The sequence below is a fragment of the Pelophylax lessonae genome (genome assembly GCF_965119305.1).
Source record: "Pelophylax lessonae genome assembly, chromosome: 3".
Classification (NCBI taxonomy): domain Eukaryota; kingdom Metazoa; phylum Chordata; class Amphibia; order Anura; family Ranidae; genus Pelophylax; species Pelophylax lessonae.
In genome coordinates, this window is record NC_138770.1 from 545,281,848 (window position 1) to 545,300,918 (window position 19,071).

Below are 19,071 nucleotides of genomic sequence, written 5' to 3' on the forward strand. Positions count from 1 at the left end.
ATGAACTGTTGTGATTGGCTCTCAAAAGCTGTGTACTAATGATCAGATTGCCGTACAATTGCTTCAAAAGCTGTATTTTCCTACGATTTTCAGATCTTATGTACAGGCCTTTAGGCTTTGCCTACTAGCTCAGGCGTGTTCGGGACCCCAGTCCCAACCTTCCTGCCTGATCCCGCCGTTGGCTGACACTGCAGATTGAGACATTTCCTGGGCACAGACTGGGAAATGGCTCAATACCTGTGATTAGCAGTGTGCAGTGTCGGCTTCCTGGCGGGATAGGGCAGGTGGGTTGGGACTAGGATCCTGAACACGCCTGAGCCCATCTCTATAAATGCCTACCTGGTGACACACTCTGTGTACAATTCGATTTCTTAATCTGCAAACTGGAAGTAATTCTTTAAAAATCTGCTGTGACAGGTTCTTGAAGTGGTAGTAGTTTTTTTTTTTTTTTTTTTTTTGCCCTCATCTGTAAATTTTACTGAAACTGGAATAAATGCTGACTGGAATCAAAGGCAAGTAGCTCTAAGGCTCGGTTTCCAATAGTGCGGCTACGAAGTCGTGCTACTTCTAGCACGACTTCGTAGCGAAAGTAAACTGCGGCTTCAGTGAGACTTGTCCCTCATATATAGAGGGAAGTCGCACTGAAGGCGGCTCAAAAGTAGTGCACGATCTACTTTTGAAGTCGCCGCAACTGAAGCCGCGGCAGTGGAAACGGGCCCCATTGAAAACAATGGCTTTTGACTTGCTGTGCGACTTGACATGTGTCAAGTCACACCGCAAGTCGCACTAGTGGAAACCGAGCCTAAAGGAAAATACCGCTAGAAATGTATCGATGCTGCTTGATTGAATTCCCCTGACAGTATATTGTTTGTGACAGGCCCCCTTTAAAGGATTTTTATGATTATGAATGTTTGCAACATCATCTCCACAGCATAGGGGTTTAGGGTTTATATATACTAAGCCCTCGTTTACACCGGTGCTACTTGCCATGTGATTTGACAGTTCCAAATTGCATGACAAGTCACACAACCTTGCTGGCAATGGAACCACTCATGTCACAGCAATTATAAATGTTCCTGCACTACATTTTACCAATTTGCACTGATGTACAGCTTTGAAATTGTGCTGAAGTAGTGATTTCAAATCCACACTGGTGTGAACCAGGGCTTAGGCTCCATTCACACCTATGCAGTTTGCTTCTGAGCATTTCTGCAGTGCTTTTTGCAGGTTTTTTTTCTGCGCACTCTTGGCACAGGTCTATCAGTGTTAATGCACAGAAATACGCGGTCGCTCAGAGCCAAGGCCTGACCACCGGGAGGCCGCATATTTGCGTGCGCTCTGCGCCTAGGGATTAAGGTGTTTGTAAACCCCTCAGATATATCGAGTGAAATGACTGGCCTCAGATGATACACAACTTAAACAAATCCTTCTACATAAATTGTACATGTTTATCTGCTGTATTCTCTTCTCTATATCAGTTCAAAGTCCTAAAGCTGATTGGAGGAAAGAAACACACCACCCTCCACACAGGAAAAGAGCTGAGACTGTCAGCCGTAGGTCCCTTCCCTGTCACCTTTTTTCTCTTGGTGTCAGGAAAACTTGTCAGAAGTGATTTAAGCTGATAGCAGAAGAACGAAGCAGCAGACAAAAGTAACACTAAAGCTCCGTACACACGTACCGAATGTCGGCCGAACGATCGGCCGTCTTTTGTCCAGGGCTGTCGTGTCTGTTGAAAACTGCAAAAGACTGCACACGAATTTTGTCGGCCAACAACAGCCGACTGCAGAAGTGATGTCATGTGATGGTTAACTTTTCGTGTCTTTTTTCTTTTCTGAACATGCCCAGTCTTGCTAATCTGCTGTCTGTCGGCCGAAATCTGTACTGACTGGCGAACAATCGGCCGTTCTGGTGACGGCCAACAAAAATTTTAATGCCTGCACGACAGATTCTGTTTGGCCGAAAATGCGCTGTCGGCTGTCGGAAGCATCATACTAACAAGCCTACAATCGGCCGATCGATCGTCGGCCGAATATTTACGGCCGACGATCGGTACGTGTGTACGGGGCTTTAGTGCTCTTAATTGAGACAAACGCACACTATAGAGGGATATGCTTTGTTCCTATTTAATGTCTGAGGTTTACAACCACTTTAATCTAAAAAAGCTAGCACTTTTTTTGGCAAATTCGTGGTCAGCCCTGCTTTTGCAGCCTTAAGAGATATCAGATAGCGACATCAGCTTCCAGACAGCAGCCTTTAGGAGGAAGGACCTTGTGGCAGCATCATCATGGACTGGCTTCAAGAACCTGGAAGAAACAGGTGTCTTCCATCCAAATAGGAAGATTGTAGTGTGGGATGCGGCATTGCACTAGCAGAGCAACAGATCACATCAGAACAAAACTGGATTCACTGGGCATGTGAGTATATTTATTTAGGATATAAAGCTATGAGGTGATGGAAAAAAAACAAAAAGCAGTGTGGGGGGGGGGGGGGGGGGGGTTAAGTTCCTCTTTAACATGGTAAAGCTGGTATATCATTTTACTGATTGAGACCAGATTTACTTTAAGGTCCCATTCAAACTTGTTTGTGATTACCTGCAGAAGACTCAACGAGATTCCCTGCGATTAAATGTGGGCATGAAGCCGCATTTAAAGCAATGTGAGGCTACAGGCGCCTGCAGCTGTTCGCATGTAATTGTTGATGCGGATGATCAGCCCTGGGGCAGACACAGGGCTTTACTGCAATGTACGGTATATTACATGCATTGAAGTATCATTTATTTTAAATAGCACCCTAATGCACCCATAGGGTATAGCATAAGAAAAAAAAATAAATTGTGACTCCTCATTTTGAGAAGGATTCGGTGTGTTGCTAGCCCATTATTTTCAATGGGAGGCCTTAATGCAATGTGTATTCATGTACAGGCATTATTGCACCACACAAATGTAAGTGGGCCCTAAATCTACCAGGGGCTTCACTTAAAAAAAGTTGTTAAAAAAAATACAAGCACTTGTTCAACATGTTAGAGCAGGGCTTTCCAAACTTTTTTGGGCTGAGACCCACTTCTGCATGCAGTTATTTTTCGGGACCCACTTGCAGCCATTTTCACATCATAGTGCTCCTTTACGCATTGCAACGTCCCATTACACTGTAGCCATTTTTACATCAGTGTTATACTAGTGCGGAATGACTTACCTGGTTCCCGACCGCCCGTCGCAGTTTTTATTTGTAAATTACTTTACTACTGCTTTAAGCCTGGTACACATGTATGCGGGTTGGCAACCCACGTTTGCACAGGCATATAAGCCCATTGATTTGAACGGGCTGCTATGCCCTCGTTTTCCGCACAAAAAAGGTGCATGCAGCATTTTAAAAAATGCAGTGGCCTTGAAATCCATCCTGCTTTTGCACCATGCGACTTACCTGCAGTTCCTGCATTGGCAAGCTTCCTGCGTTTTTATATACGTGGGCCAAGCAGTTAAAATCGGTTTGCGTGTGCAGGAACTGCAGGTAACTCGCATGGTGCAAAAGCAGGATGGATTTCATGGCCACTGCATTTTTTAAAATTTTGCATGCACCTTTTTTTCAGTGGAAAATGCAGGCATAGCAGCCCATTTGTATCAGTGGGCTGCTATGCCTGTGCAAATGTGGGTTGCCAACCAGGCCTAAAATAGGCCAGACGCTGCTTGATGGCTTATCTGGTGACTGGTCCTGGTGCTCAGCTCTGATCCAATGCACTGCACTCTGATAATGACTCCACTCAGTCTGACTCCTCCCCCGAGGTGCCTCCTCCCGTACAGGATACAGCACGCAAGGGGTGGGGTCAGAGCGTCAGTGGAGCTCAAGGCCCAGCCTGCTCGTAACACAGTGCGCTGCCGATGCCTGGGCAGGTCTGACTACTCTCAGCAAACTCTGACGGCGAACTCCTGTGTTGGGAGGGTCTGATCGAGTTACTGCCCTTCATAATTCTTGCATAGCAATTTTGCTGGCAGAAATAATAGCTATCTAATACCACTGCATGGGCTGATTTGGTTTTTGAAAATCGTTGATTTCTACATGAACAATAAACACGAAAACTCCTTATAAAAACAGGAAGAAATAGCAACTCAAAAATATATATCTTGCTAGGTTGGTGGTTTGCAATTGCAACCAAATCCTATGCACAGGCTTCCGTTATGTGGATGCTACATTTGAATCTCTATTGTCTGTTCTGCCATCTGGTGGTACATAGTGAGCTCTACAATTTTTCTTGCTGTACTACATGGGCTTTAAGTATGCACTGACCATTGTTAATTCCTAACTGTACTTTGTTTAAAGCAGCTAATCACACTCCAAAAAATGTGTGCAAACCTATACAGATTGTTTGTTTTTCTTTAGAAAGTTGCCACAGCCTGATTAGTAAGCCTGTCCACTGTCAGCATGGTATAAAAAAAAGTACCCTTGCTCTCTGGATGCAGTGGTCCCATCTTCAGAGGTCCGACTAACTCCCTGCATTATACTTTCAGCTTTTTAATGAGCAAATCTCATGCTCCCTGCTGCCTGGGAAACCACAGCTTCTACAGAGAACAAGGGTCCCTCTCTGCAGTATGCTGACAGGGGACAGACGGTGGGTATAGAAAATAATTCTTCCCACTGACCACTTTCTGGCAGAGGGCAGCAGATTTTCCTCAGGTACTTGAAGGTATTTTGCCCCATCCATTTTTCCTTCTATCCTGACAAGTTCTCTAGTCCCTGCTGCAGAGCAACACCCCCATAACAGGAAATGACCACCCCCATGCTTTCCTGTAGGAATGGTGTTATTTGGATGGTGAGCTGTATTAGAGTTCCCCCAGACATATTTGATGTCGAGGCCATATAATTCGATTTTAGTCTCATATGACCATAACAACTTTTACACGTGGCTTCACGATCTTCAAGGTGAGTTTTGGCGAAGATCAATCATGAATGCATGTGGCCTTTCTTGAGGAGGAGAAATTGTAATATTGTCACATGCACATGTAGCACCCTACAAGGTAGGTGCTAGGTTAAAGTATAGTGGGCCTTGACTGCCTAACAGCAGGCCCATGATTTTCAGCTGGGCTGTCATGTCTCCCAGGTGTGGTTGCTGAGAGGGGAGTCTCCCCACTGGCTCCCTGGGAGGATTATCATCGGGCAGTGGAGGAAACCCAATCAGTGGCTCATTCAAACCTGTATCTACCCCAGAAGGCAGATTCTGGGAGTGGGTATAAGTTTGAGGGGAACGCATGACACAGCATTTTTGGCGGGAAGCAAAATCCCAGGAAGGAGGGTACGGCTGTCTCTCCTCCTGTCAGAAGGATCGGGTGTCTCGGGTGGCTGCCTGAGAGTGCAGAGAGGATCCAGTGTGCCGAGGACCAGTGGAGATAGAGGGATTCAGTTCAAGGAAAGCATGCCAAGTTTGTGAGTACTGTGAATTGCCCCTGAGGGTCTGCCTGAAGTGTAGAGGGGAAGGTCTCAGGGATCCAGCAGCCAGCTAGTGTCAAGGGGGGTGCCTAGTGAGAGGACCCTGAAGTGTCAGATGGGGTGCCTAGCGAGAGGACCTGAAGAGTTAAGTGTACAGTGTTAAGGGTTGCAGCAGCACAAGCAGTTACAAGGAGCTACCTCAGTCAGTGAAGGGCTGGAGGGAGCCCTTTGCAGGACTTTTGAGCTAGACAGAATGCCAAGAGTCAAGAGTTACTACAGTCCTGGATCTTCTGAGTTAACCAAGGAGTTAAAGACGAAATTTCAACACAGTTCAGCAAAACAGTATATTCAAGCGACAGGAAGCGTTGGTCGGCATTCAGCTGGCATCAGGACAGCGCTAACAGGCATTTTTCTACAAAGTGTCCCAGTTAAACCTAGTTGAGCCAGAGGAGTATCCCACTCATTCCCTTCTCCTATCCCCATCACAAAATAAACAAAACAAACCAAAGATGCCGGAATGGTCATTGTCTCAGCTCTCACACTTGGGGCTTCAGCTTAAATGTGTTGAAAGTGTTACCGGTAACAATGGCAGACCCACATTAGGCCTAATGCCTGGAAATCCTGCTACATTTGGGGGCTCATCCGGGATTTTGCCATTGGTTACTGGCCCGGTTGCCCCTGTCAACAGCAGAAGAAAAGTCTGAAAAGTCAATTTTTGTGCCCAGAATTGTTCAAGGATCAAGCCAGGTGTGCGGCCAGATCTGCGGGAGGCAGGGAAAGTGAGATGAAGCTAGAAGTACATATGGAAGGTTGCTTGTGGCAACGCAAATGTTCAAGTAAAACCTGCAATCTGATGAGAACTTTTTGATATGGACTATGAAATGTACTCTGCTGTCAGAAAATGGGAGAGCAGGGGGAAAAAGTGTAAAAGCGCATGAATGCTGCAACTGCTTAACAGGAAGAGGTCCCAGTGGGGGCGGTGAAGAAGGCGTCAGGGGTCCCAGTGGGGATAGAGAAGAGGACGCCAGTGGTGCCAGTGGGGACGGTGAAGATGGAGGCCGGGGGCACGGGAAGAGAGGTGCCAGGTGTATGTGCATGCTATGTGGACTGATGTTGACCGTGCATTTGACAGCGGGACATTTATTCTGTATAGTAATTGCACCAATACTGTGAGGATCGTAGTCGGCCATGCCGAGAGGGGCGGTGGGGCTAGCCTCGGAGACAGTATGGAAAATGTAAATTGCACGTGCATGGCTAAGAAGAGGACTATCGACCGTGCGACCAACATCGGGATATTACTCTTGCCAAGCAAGGAGGGACAGCTGGTTTCAGTGAAGGAAGACACAGATTTGGCCCTAGTGCAATTAAGAAGAGTGGATGTATGTCTGGCAAGTGGCATGATCCGCTTTGCAGCTACTTCCCTGGGGGCTAAAGTAGAAGAGCATGTGTCTCAAGCCAAATGGTGGGACTTTATGGGCAGGTGTATAATAATTCAAGATAAGTGAAAAATAATATCTCAATTTATTCCAATAATACATAAGGATAAAATAAAATCATCAAAAGATGTGAGCATTTTGTGTTGGGTACAGGCCCAATGTGATAAAGATTTGGAGAAGGGGGATTCTAAGCGAATCCGTGACATGTGTGATAAACTTGTGACAATTGTATGGATCTTGTCTCTGTGTATCCTGTGTGCAGCCCAAGAAAGAGTGGTTCACAGAGTTCCATCCATAAAACTGACGCGTTTCGGCTGTATTAGCCTTTTTCAAAGGTTTTTGTCACCCAGCTGTAATGCATAATCAATAGTATTTCCGTTAGTGGAAATATATATATCATATGAAGTTATATAATGAAATAATGTTTGGTACATACTTTGTTCAAATTTTGTTTCTGCAAACCAAATATTCTCTCTGTGTCCTCTAAGCCTGCAACAAGGAGCCGTGGGGTACCATGGTCTGGAAGGATATATTTATATATTGTTATAAAGTCGTATATATGGTTATAAGGGTCATATAGTATCATTGTTTGAGTATCTACTCACAGGTAGGTTCGGAAGTGTTCGTATGTAGATGATTGGATGATAATCCAATATTATTCTGATATTATCCTGAATAGTTCTTTCTAGAAAGGACATATATGTGGTTTCAGTTGCATAGTACATCCCAAAGTTTGGTAATTTTTGTATGGGTATTTAAACCCAAATAAACACTTACATTTTGCAGGGTTTGTATGGGGGAGGAGTGAGGGAAAGGAAGATATGTCTTCCAATGCCTCAACCAAGGTGGTAATATTGTCCTGGTAAGCCGTTCTGAAAGGATCATAGTTTATGTATTTTTAGGTGTTTTATACAATTATAAGTTGCTGAGTGAGGTATTTTATTCAGTGACTTTGAACGATCTAGTTTCCAAAAAACTTACATTTCGGGGGTGTATTGGTGAGAGAGAAAGGTTCCTTCGCTGCTGCCGCCGGTCCGTGTCCGTCCCGTTCCCTCCTTTAGAGGGAAGTGAGGAGAGACGCCGGCTCCCCGGCCTTATAAAGCCGTTTGCGCATACGCTGAGAGCGCTGCACGTAATCGGCTTTCTCTGTCAGTGACGCAGGTTCTTCGTACTGCGCATGCGCCTGGGTGATGCGCACGCAGTACGAGCCGGTCCGACAACATCGGCCGCCGACACGGAGTAGGAGACATGAAAAAAATGCCTGGCCGTGGCCAGAGGGGGGGAAGTTCTTGATTCCTTTTTCCGTCTCATTGGGAGCCCCTGACACAAGGGAATGACAGGGGCTTACCGTGCCGGGTGCAAGTTAGGGGACAACGGAGTGGTCTGCTGCTGAAACAAAATGTACATCTCCATGCTTATGTGCAAATTATTGCTACAATTCATACAGTGAAAAACAATAATAAATAATACGTGTTGTGTATATATATATATATTACTATATATTTATTGTACTATAGTTTTAACAGCAGTAATAGTCAAGATGCCCAAAGAGGGGGTATTCTCATGGGGAATGTTTTAGGAAATTCCCTCAGTCTGGCATATCAAAAAAGAAGAAGGTCAGGCAGGGGGTTTGACGGACATTTTAGATGTTACCTAATGTGGTATCTAGGTCTGGATCCTATGATAATTTTAAAGCCAGGTTGGTGGTTGGTTTATATTTTATTGTAATTTAATCTGTTTTGCCGGAGGCAAAGCCTTCCAGAAATGGTCTGAAACGTTTTCTTTCGTTTTAAGCCCTGGATATTTGGTGGCATTGAGGTGCCTAATCCATCGCATCTCCATTTGCAAAGGTTTTTTTTTCCAATCACCTCCACGTTGCGGTATGTGCATTCTCTCTAGGGCGATGAACGTTACTTTCGGCATTTTGTTGTTATGAATATATTTGACATGTCTGCCAAGTGGTAAGTGGAAGTTGCATATTTCCATACTTTGGATATGCTTATTTATTCTTTTGCCCATTTCCTGTTTAGTTTTGCCGACATAATATGACCCACACTCGCACCTCATAAGATACACGACTCCCCTTGTCTTGCAATTAACATAGTGACGTGGTTTAAAGTGCTCACCATTCGGGAGGATGGTGTCTGTACATTTTTTGATCACATTGCACTGTGCGCAAGTGCCACAAGGGTATGTACCTTTGTCCTTGCATGGGTCCTTCCTTTTTTCTTTAAATTCACTATGTATTAAGTTTTGTTTGAGGGAGCCGGCTTTTTTATAGGTGACTAGTGGGTTGTCTGATACGAATGATTTCACCACCGGGTCTTCATTTAGTATTGTCCAGTGTTTCTGGAGAATTTCTTTTATTTTTTGATGTTCATTAGTAAATCAAATCGTAGGATGATGCGAAAGAACAAGGAGAAAAAAGTCGCATCATCCTACGATTTAGGTTCCAGCGAAGGAACCTTTCTCTCTCACCAATACACCCCCGAAATGTAAGTTTTTTGGAAACTGGATCGTTCAAAGTCACTGAATAAAATACCTCACTCAGCAACTTATAATTGTATAAAACACCTAAAAATACATAAACTATGATCCTTTCAGAACGGCTTACCGGGACAATATTACCACCTTGGTTGAGGCATCGGAAGACATATCTTCCTTTCCCTCACTCCTCCCCCATACAAACCCTGCAAAATGTAAGTGTTTATTTGGGTTTAAATACCCATACAAAAATTACCAAACTTTGGGATGTACTATGCAACTGAAACCACATATATGTCCTTTCTAGAAAGAACTATTCAGGATAATATCAGAATAATATTGGAACATTATCCAATCATCTACATACGAACACTTCCGAACCTACCTGTGAGTAGATACTCAAACAATGATACTTTATGACCCTTATAACCATATATACGACTTTATAACAATATATAAATATATCCTTCCAGACCATGGTACCCCACGGCTCCTTGTTGCAGGCTTAGAGGACACAGAGAGAATATTTGGTTTGCAGAAACAAAATTTGAACAAAGTATGTACCAAACATTATTTCATTATATAACTTCATATGATATATATATTTCCACTAACGGAAATACTATCGATTATGCATTACAGCTGGGTGACAAAAACCTTTGAAAAAGGCTAATCCAGCCGAAACGCGTCAGTTTTATGGATGGAACTCTGTGAACCACTCTTTCCTGGGCTGCACACAGGATACACAGAGACAAGATCCATACAATTGTCACAAGTTTATCACACATGTCACGGATTCGCTTAGAATCCCCCTTTTCCAAATCTTTATCACATTGGGCCTGTACCCAACACAAATGCTCACATCTTTTGATGTATATACTTATTTTATTTTATCCTTATGTATTATTGGAATAAATTGAGATATTATTTTTCACTCATCTTGAATTATTATACACCTGCCCATAAAGTCCCACCATTTTGGCTTGAGACACCAAAAAAACCCCCTCTTTTTTCTAAGACACAGGGACGGAGGCAAAACCTACTCGCACTGCCCTAAGATCAAAAACCCCAACCCCCTCGTTAAATTAGAAGAGCATGGCAGGGGAAGAGTTACAGCACCACGCGGGAAATCGCGCCACATGCAGACCTGCCTAGCAGGAGGAGTCATCACCCAATATGGTGAAAGGGTGGAGACAGCGGGAACATCCAGCTAATCAGGAGTGAGCAAGGGGACCCTATTAATATCCCCTCTTTCGGGTGTGGCTGTGTGGGAGACATGTGTAGGAGAAAGGAGCATGTAGTTTGTGAGCGATACGAAGAGTGTACCCACTATCACTGCCACCATGGGTGAAGACTCTGCCAGGCAGAATCGGGAGCAGATCCACCAGCCCAATCCGTCCCTAGTCTGGGACACCGGTATCCGGATGGTGGCTGACTCGGGTTGTGCACAGGAGGCAGCCGGTAGTTCCTAGGAGCGGTATGTCCTGAGTGTGCCACTGTCACATTAAGAGTGCAAGCGTGGGTCCAGTGTGGGCAGTGTGGTTATCTGCTGCTACGGGCAGAATAGAGTGAGGGCCGACCCAAGAAGCTATGTGTTACATGGGAATCAGACCTCCCACAGGAGGTGACCGGGACTGAATCCAAGTTCCTCTGCGAAGGCGGGAGGGGCATGTTTTAGCATATATAAACGGCGTTCATACTACACAAGCAAGGAATCGCTGCAAACATTAGCGAGAGCAATAATTCTAGCACTAGACCTCCTCTTTAACTCTAAACATGTAACCTGTAAAAAATTTGACAGGGTTGCCTATAGAGATTTTTAAGTACTGAAGTGTTGCGCCATTGCACAAGTGTGTGCAATTTTAAAGCGTGACATGTTGGGTATCTATTTACTTGGCGTAACATCATATTTCACATATTTTTTGTATTTTATTCATGAAACATTTTTAAATGCGTTTGAAAAATCGCTGTGCAAATAACATGTGACCTAAAAAGTTGCCACCATTTTTTATTCTTTAGGACATCTGCTAAAAAAAATTATATAATGTTTGTGGGTTCTGAGTAATTTTCTTGCAAAAAAATTTTAGTTTTTACATGTAGGGGAGAAGTGGTTAATTACAATAAGTAAGTAATGTACAAATTATTATTATATATTGTTTTTAAGATAATTTACTGTATTTTAAAAAAAAACTGTACCCAAGCAGGTGGCTTAATGGACAAATTACTAATGTTTTGAAGTTATTACTTCAAACCAGTAATTTCACAGTAAATAGATAAATAATAAATATGTTATAACATAGCATATTAATATATTATTTTGCTTGATTAAAAAAGTACCTTTTCAGCAGCAGCAGATTTTCCCTCTTAACTGTGTGTGAAAAACATAGGATTATGGGTAAACCTTATACCCATAAACCCATGTTTTTTCCTTATAGTTAAAAGGGCTGGGCTGAAAGGGAGCATGTGTCCTTTTAGAAACATGCCCCCTTCTATGACAGTAAGGACAGCCTCCACTGCAGCATTTTTATTGGACAGCTTGGACCAATGGTGCTTTACCATTGGTCCAAGGCTCCAAGCAGTCCATTGACCTCTGACAAGAAATCCAAGGCACTGTCAGCTCATCCATTCAGTCTGCTGCAAACAGACTATGACAGGCTGTGTAAGGAGCCCTGTATCTCCGAAACCATAGGTGCTAGGAACCTTGCATTTTGAAAAGTGATGGGGTAGGACCATAGGTGTGCGCAGCCTATGGCATTAGGGTGTGCACCCCAAAGCTCAAACACATATATGTGTGTGCATGTGTGTATATATACTGACAGTGTCCGTAGGCAGAGATTGGTGTCAGTAGGGCAGTGGATGATGACTGTAGTTTTTTTAATACATTTTTTAAAATATTTTTTTTTTTTTTTTAGTTTTTTTTTTAATTTCTTTTACAATATTTTTAGGGTCTAAACAGGGGGAATCTGCGCCACATAGGATGATTAGGGTGTGCCCAGGCACACCTGGCACACCCTGTGCGCACACCTATGGGTAGGACTTTGCCAAGCTATGGCCCTCAAAAGCTTGATTTTTTTTTTTTTCATTGTGCTTCCACGTCCCTGCTAGAGAATGACCGATTATCGGCAAAGCCAATATATATATCGAGGGCCGATATGCATTTTCCCCGATATATCGGAATCGGCCACCAAGGTGACCGATTATTGTCCATATGTCAGGAAAGTGCTTGTACCAGAGTGATGCCTGCTGTCATTACAAAGAGAGGGAAGGGACGTCCCCCCCCCCCCCTCCCGCGTCTCGCCCAGGTCTCCCGTCCCACCGGGAGACCCGGGCAACCAGCCTGCACGGCTGCCGAAGACCCTATCAAAGCTGCATTCGGCTCTTATCTGGTCTCTTATCATGCAAAAACCTGGAAGTGATGTCATGAGTGGCATCACTTCCGGGTACTGTCTGGTGCCAGATTAAAAAAAAAATGACAGCATTCAAAACAACCAAACTTGGCGTTTTTGAATGCTTTTAAGTGCAGAGGAGGGGTTTGGGGTCTTTTAGACCCCCAGATGCCTCCACAAGAGTACCTGCAAAGTAAAAAATAAATAAATAAATAATTTTAAATGTACAAATATATCGGCTGATACTGATAAGCATTGACCATAATATCAGTATCGGCAACGAAAAAAATGATCGGTCGATCACTAATCCCTGCATTACAGTGTAGTATACCGAACACTATAGTGTAACACTGTATACTCACTGTTGGCACTGAAAAAATAAACAAAGGAAAAAATAGATATACTTTAAGCACAGCTGCAATGCTTCCTGGATAGCATACACAGTTTAGTGATTTAATTTGATATGTTGCCTGGGCAATGGATTCTGCCTTTCATAAAACAAATTATCAGGTAACTTCTTATAATCTACGACAGAAGTTTGCTTGCTCAAGCAACATAGATTTGTTATAGTTTTTCTTTTAAAAGTAGCTCTAAAGCCAATCGCCAAAACATTTTAAGTTTTGCCATGTCAATGTAACTGCAAAAATAATTTTCAAACTTTGTAAACCTGCAGCTTTCATTAAAATAATAATTGGTAATCCTGACATGAAGGTCCTTGTTCAGGCACTTTCTCTTATGGGATGACAACTGTCTCCCAATTGGCTTCTGCGTTGTAAACCTTTTATTGTGCTCCTGGTGGATGCTACAAGTGCTTGTGCTGACAAACATTGTGACAGGCATGGTCCACTGTTATTACTATTGTGAAAGCCAGCGCTTACCAAAAACTAGCCATTGCAGGACATGCATGTAAAGAGGATGTGGCTGCAAAGAGGCTGCAGATAATCACCACCAAGATTAACAAATGGAAAAACAAATTTTTTAAATTATGAGAGGTGCTTTAGGAAACTAAATGTAATAATCCGGGCAAAGTTAGGATCTGTTTTTAGCATTAGATGAAGTAATAAATACATTTAAATTCAGATAAATCTCTTGCAACACTGTAAGGTATGCTAAAGGCCTTAAAACCAATGTCAGCGAGTTGTTCTTGCCACAGTTTGAAGTTTTAGCATTTTTCTGTGGTGAATCATTCTTACCTCCACACTCTCCAGTGAAGAGGACCTTCTCAGGGAACTTTTCTTCTTATTCTTGCCTTGATGAGTCTCTTGCTTGTTAGCCTCGTTTTCTGCAGATTCACGCTCAGGTCGGGTGCGACGGCCATATTTCTTGGTACCTTTCACAAACTTTGGTTTTACCTCATCTGGAATGACTAAGCAATAAATACTTCACAAATTAAGAAAAGTGCGTACCTACCTAAAATTACAAACTGGAATGACCACACAGGTCTTACCTGGCTGCAAATAACTGCTCTCATCATCGTCCTCAGATATACTAATGTCGATAGTTGATGAAAGGACAGCCACAAATCCTTCTTTAAACTCCTCAAAATTAACCTAAAAATGCAGGAAAGTAGAAACTTCAGCTCTAATGCTTCAATGCCTCAAACATTTAAAATGATGTACAGTATTATCCATGCCTGTAACTTGTGAGATAAACCATTAGAGATAAGAAGTCCTGTGTCTACAGTGCCACATGGCTCAGACATAGTTACATAGTTAGTCAGGTTGAAAAAAGACACAAGTCCATCTGGCTCAACCAATAAAAAAAAAAAAAAAAAAACAGACCTTTCCAAATAATAAAATTAGCACCAACATCCTCAAAGAATACCCACTTTCTTTTACATTCTTGCCCTGAAGTCAGTGGCCAACCTATACCAGTCAGGAACCCAGTGCAGATCGTGTTCCACAGCGCAACCATACTATACCCAAACTCTCCCTGCAGTTTATTTAACCACTTGCCGACCAGTCACGTTGACTGTACTGCGGCAAAGTGGTTTGTTATCGTCTGGCGACGTAGACCTACATCACCAGACATTCCCCTCTCTCGGCGGCGCGTGCGAGCCGCCGGAGGCGCGCTCCCGTTGTTTTCAGTCACAGCGGGAGTCGGGCCAGGGGAGGAGCGGCGGCGATCGCCGCTGCTCTTCCCCGATCGTCGGGGAATCGAGTGTGGAGATCCGCCCGCTTGTGTAAACAGAGCGGGCGGATCTCCTAAGTGACAGGCAGGGACAGATAGCATGGTTCAGCATTGCTGAACCAGCGATCTGTCCCTGACTCACTCAGTCACCTCCCCCCACACACGTCAGTAAGCACCAGGCATACATTAACCCCTCCCTCTCCAATAAAATTAACCCCTTCCCTGCCAGTGTCATTTTTACAGTAACAGTGCATATGTATAGCACTGATTACTGCAGTAATGTCACTGGTACCCCCAAAAGTGTCAAAAATGTCAGTCAAGGGTCCGATCTGTCCGCCGCAATGTCGCAGTCCCGCAAGAAAAAATCGCAGATTGCCGCCATTACTCGTTAAAAAAAAAAAAACACCAAAAATTACAGAAATCTTTCCCTTAGTTAGTAAACGCAATAACTTTTGCGCAAACCAATCAAAATACACTTATTGTGATTTTTTTTTTTACCAAACATAGGTAGTAGAAGACAAATTGGCCAAAAATTTAAAAAAAATTAGATTTTTACATTTTTTTTGGGGAGAATTTCATATAAAAAAATGTTAAAAATATTGTTATTTTTTTCAAAATAAACGCTTTTTTTGTTTATAGCGCAAAAAATCGCACAGGTGATCAAATACCACCAAAAGAAAGCTCTGTTTGTGGGAAAAAAATGACGTAAATTTCGTTTGGGTACGGCGTCGCACGTCCGCGCAATTGTCAAAGTCGCACAGCGCTGAATCGCAAAAAGTGGCCCAGACGTAAGACAGCAAAATCCTCCGGTGGTAAAGTGGTTAATATACTAATATCAAGATGGTGCTAGTGGAATAATGCTGCACTCAGTAGTCAGAACACAGGGTTGAGAAGCTTCTTCATGTATCCCTGCATTTGGTAACCGTATGTAATTATGTAAAGTATGGCCATGTGCAAGGGAAGAATGCACTAGGGTCAAGTCTGAATACATTGTGAGCAGGAAGTGGTCAGAAAGTGCCTTGGTCCCAATGAGGCAGGGGCCAATTGGAGCTGTGACCATAGTTCCTACCCCAATGCTTGTGTCTTTTGTGTGAGTGGACTATGCCACAAACATTGACAGAACTAAACAGTGATTCATGAGCCATAATGAAGAGAAAAGCAGGAGGAGGTGACAGCATGAGAGTGTTTACAGAGGAGAGAGGGAAGGTTATAGTAAGGTGGTCTTCAAGCAACAAAAATCCCCTGCAATTACTGAGAATGTCAATAACCCATCTTAAAACGGAAGAGATTTGAATGTCTCACTTTCATCACAGTTCAAAAAAAAAAAAAAGGGGGGGGGGATTTAATCCTCATTTTAGGATAGTGGGTTGAACCATGCAAATCATTCCTTCATGCTCCAGGACTAAATGCACATCCAGAACTACTGGTCTACAGTAGAAATTTAGCCTAATATTATACACATAGCTGTTTGAGGCTAGTTGGCCATCATCGTGCAGTTTATGAAAATCATGGCTTCTATGAAGTAGGGCTTATGGAACAACTAGTGCCCTATAGTGAGGAGAGCTTCAAAGTACCCAACAGTGCCCCACTAAGGCCCCTTACACGGGCACCTAGATGCAGTGCATCTCTCCCAGCAATGTATTGCACCAGGGAGGCACAGGTGCAGAATCCAACCTCCCCTCCTCCCTGCTCTCTCTTCCTCTCCCAATTTGGCTTGCCTCTTCTAGTGCGAAGCTAAAAAGGAGTAGTGATGCTGCTATCACTACTACTGTTAGCCTGTAGTGGCGGCAACTCACCATACAGCACCCCCATTCCCCTCCAAGAGTCTACAGAAGGTACTTGCATGTCTCATTTCCATCTCAGTTCCAAAAATAAAGGAATGATTTGCATAGCTCTGCTGACTGTACTTAAAAGAAGAACGCACCGCGTATTTTTGGATTTTTCTGCGCTGGAAGTAAGAAACCTAAATACCAAGGGGCATTTACCTTTGATAAAATCATTTTTGATGAAATGCGTCAGAACTTTGCCTTATGCAGCCAGGATTATGCCAAAGACTGTTGGATTCATGTCTGTCAATCACTGCCTAATACTCCTGGATGTTTGTAAGTGTATTTTTTACTTTTAATACATTTATTTTAAGTGGAATTACACTATGTTTGCTTTGTCTGGGATTATCCTTTCCATGTAATCTGGGGAGAGAGGAGATTTACTACATCTGGCCCTTTGACTGCAAACGTGAACATCCTCTACTGCAGTTTGTAGACCCTCAGGATATCTTATGAGCCTATCTGACCCTTTTGTCATATGACAAGTTGGGTCCATTTGTTCCGGTGAGCGTAATCATGTCTTTCCTCTTGGTGTTGGGATCTGTTGTCCTACGTGGATCACGCACATCACCCTGGAATTGATTTTTAAGTTTTTGCACTTAGGACTTTTATGATATTTTAGTCACATCGTTCACTTTAATCATTGTACTTCTTTATTGAGTATTTTTTTAGCGCTGCACATTATTCTATATATAATAAATACCAAGAAGCAGGAGCTGGAAGCATTGAAGCAAATTATACAGTTCATATCATTTTTCTAATAGTGATTACAAAAACAAAAAATCTAGATAATTGGTTGCTATGGTTAACTTTTTTTTTTTTTTTTTTTTGCTCCATCCATTATAATTTAGAGTAGATACAATAGTTCCTGTACATTTAACATATTTAAAAACTGCACAAAGTACAAATACAGTAAACCCTCTTGTATGAATTTGATTGACAGACATACAGCCATATCGCATGTGCCAATATAAAAATTCAGGACTGGAAAATGCATATTATAAAGCTGGTTGTGCATAGTGAAACCAAGTAACCAGACTAATGTTAATGCTTACAAGAGGTTCAAAAGGTATCATGTATGTTTACTCTTCTCAGTGAGATGTAGAGCAAATAAAAATGTTTTGAAATGTGTTTTATTGTTATACCAACTACATCACACTCAGGAATGTAACCATCTGTAAACATCTATGTATTCAGTAAGTGCCGGGTCACACTTGAACGATGCGGGAAGGCTGCGAAGTCACACTGCCATATGCGATATGCTGGGGGTGTCAATAAAATGTTAACGATACCCCCAGTTTGATCGCATATCGCAGTGCGATCTGACAGTTCGCACAGAATCGGATCGCACAAGTGTGAACCACTGTGCGATCCGATCCTGATGCGGCTGAAAAAATGCCTCATGTGCGACTTTTGTGCGGGTGCAGTGCGAATTTAGCCATACAAAGTGTATGGCTGAATTCGCACTGCACATCCGATTGCATGTAATGAAGGAGCAGTGTGCTCTGATATTACATGTGATCGCCGCACACGCGGAAGTGTGAGCCGGCACTAACTGCTGTGGATAAAAAGGAATAACAAAATATGTTCATTATGGACCAGTTTACACCACAGAAACGCAGTCCAGATCCGTTTGGGGGGCACTTCTGCATGTATATTTTCGATGTACTTTCAATGAGCTTCAGCATGTTTTTTTCCCCTCCTTTGATTTTTTTTTTTTTTTTTTCCCTCTGCAATTTGTTCCAGTGCATTTAGATGTGTTCCGGTGCGTTTTTGATGCATTCAAGTGCAGCTTCTTGCATTTTCTACTTTTGGAATGCACTGCAATGAAGTGAACTTAGCCATTGAAATCCATGAAACCTACAGCCCATTAATTTTTGATGCAGAAAAAAAACTGCAGTGGACTGCATGTGGTGTTAACTGGCCCTATCTCATTTCTTTTCTTGACATTTCGAATATAAAGAAAAGCATTTAGTGGCAGGAAAGTTTAGAGGCAGGAAAAAAAAAAAAAAAAAACACTGCCAGTGCATCCAGGACCAACAGCGTTTTGGCAGAAAAAAATGATTGACGCTGCTAAACACACTTAAACACTAGGCTTGTTTAGAACTTCAGCATTTATTCATTTTAATAGCCAGAATAAATTAAAATTCTGGCCAATGAAATACAAACAGAAAATACCCAAACACCAAATGCTGCTAAACTGGTTTGAAAAAAACGCAGCTTAAGTGAGTTTTTAACAATGATTTTCTCTTCCCAGGAGAAACAGCGTTTTACAATACCAGTGTGCATGAGGCCTTAACATGGAAAGAAGGAGCTCTATCCTTCTAGATGTAATCCTTTATAATAACCTGCCTATTCTGGACAAAGAGAAGACAGGACTATGTCCTTGAG

At 42.8% G+C, this 19,071-nt stretch overlaps 1 protein-coding gene across 3 annotated transcripts in view; it reads right to left on the bottom strand.

Moving 5' to 3' along the window:
• NINL (ninein like) overlaps positions 1-19,071 on the bottom strand; it is a 246,067-nt gene that overhangs the window by 166,152 nt on the left and 60,844 nt on the right. For all 3 annotated transcript variants that reach the window (XM_082252540.1, XM_082252541.1, XM_082252539.1), the window contains exons 3-4: positions 14,172-14,274; positions 13,918-14,090 (exon numbers count right to left, since the gene is read on the bottom strand). In XM_082252540.1, the coding sequence (XP_082108666.1) occupies positions 13,918-14,090; positions 14,172-14,274 (276 nt within the window). The remainder of the gene's footprint in view (positions 1-13,917; positions 14,091-14,171; positions 14,275-19,071) is intronic.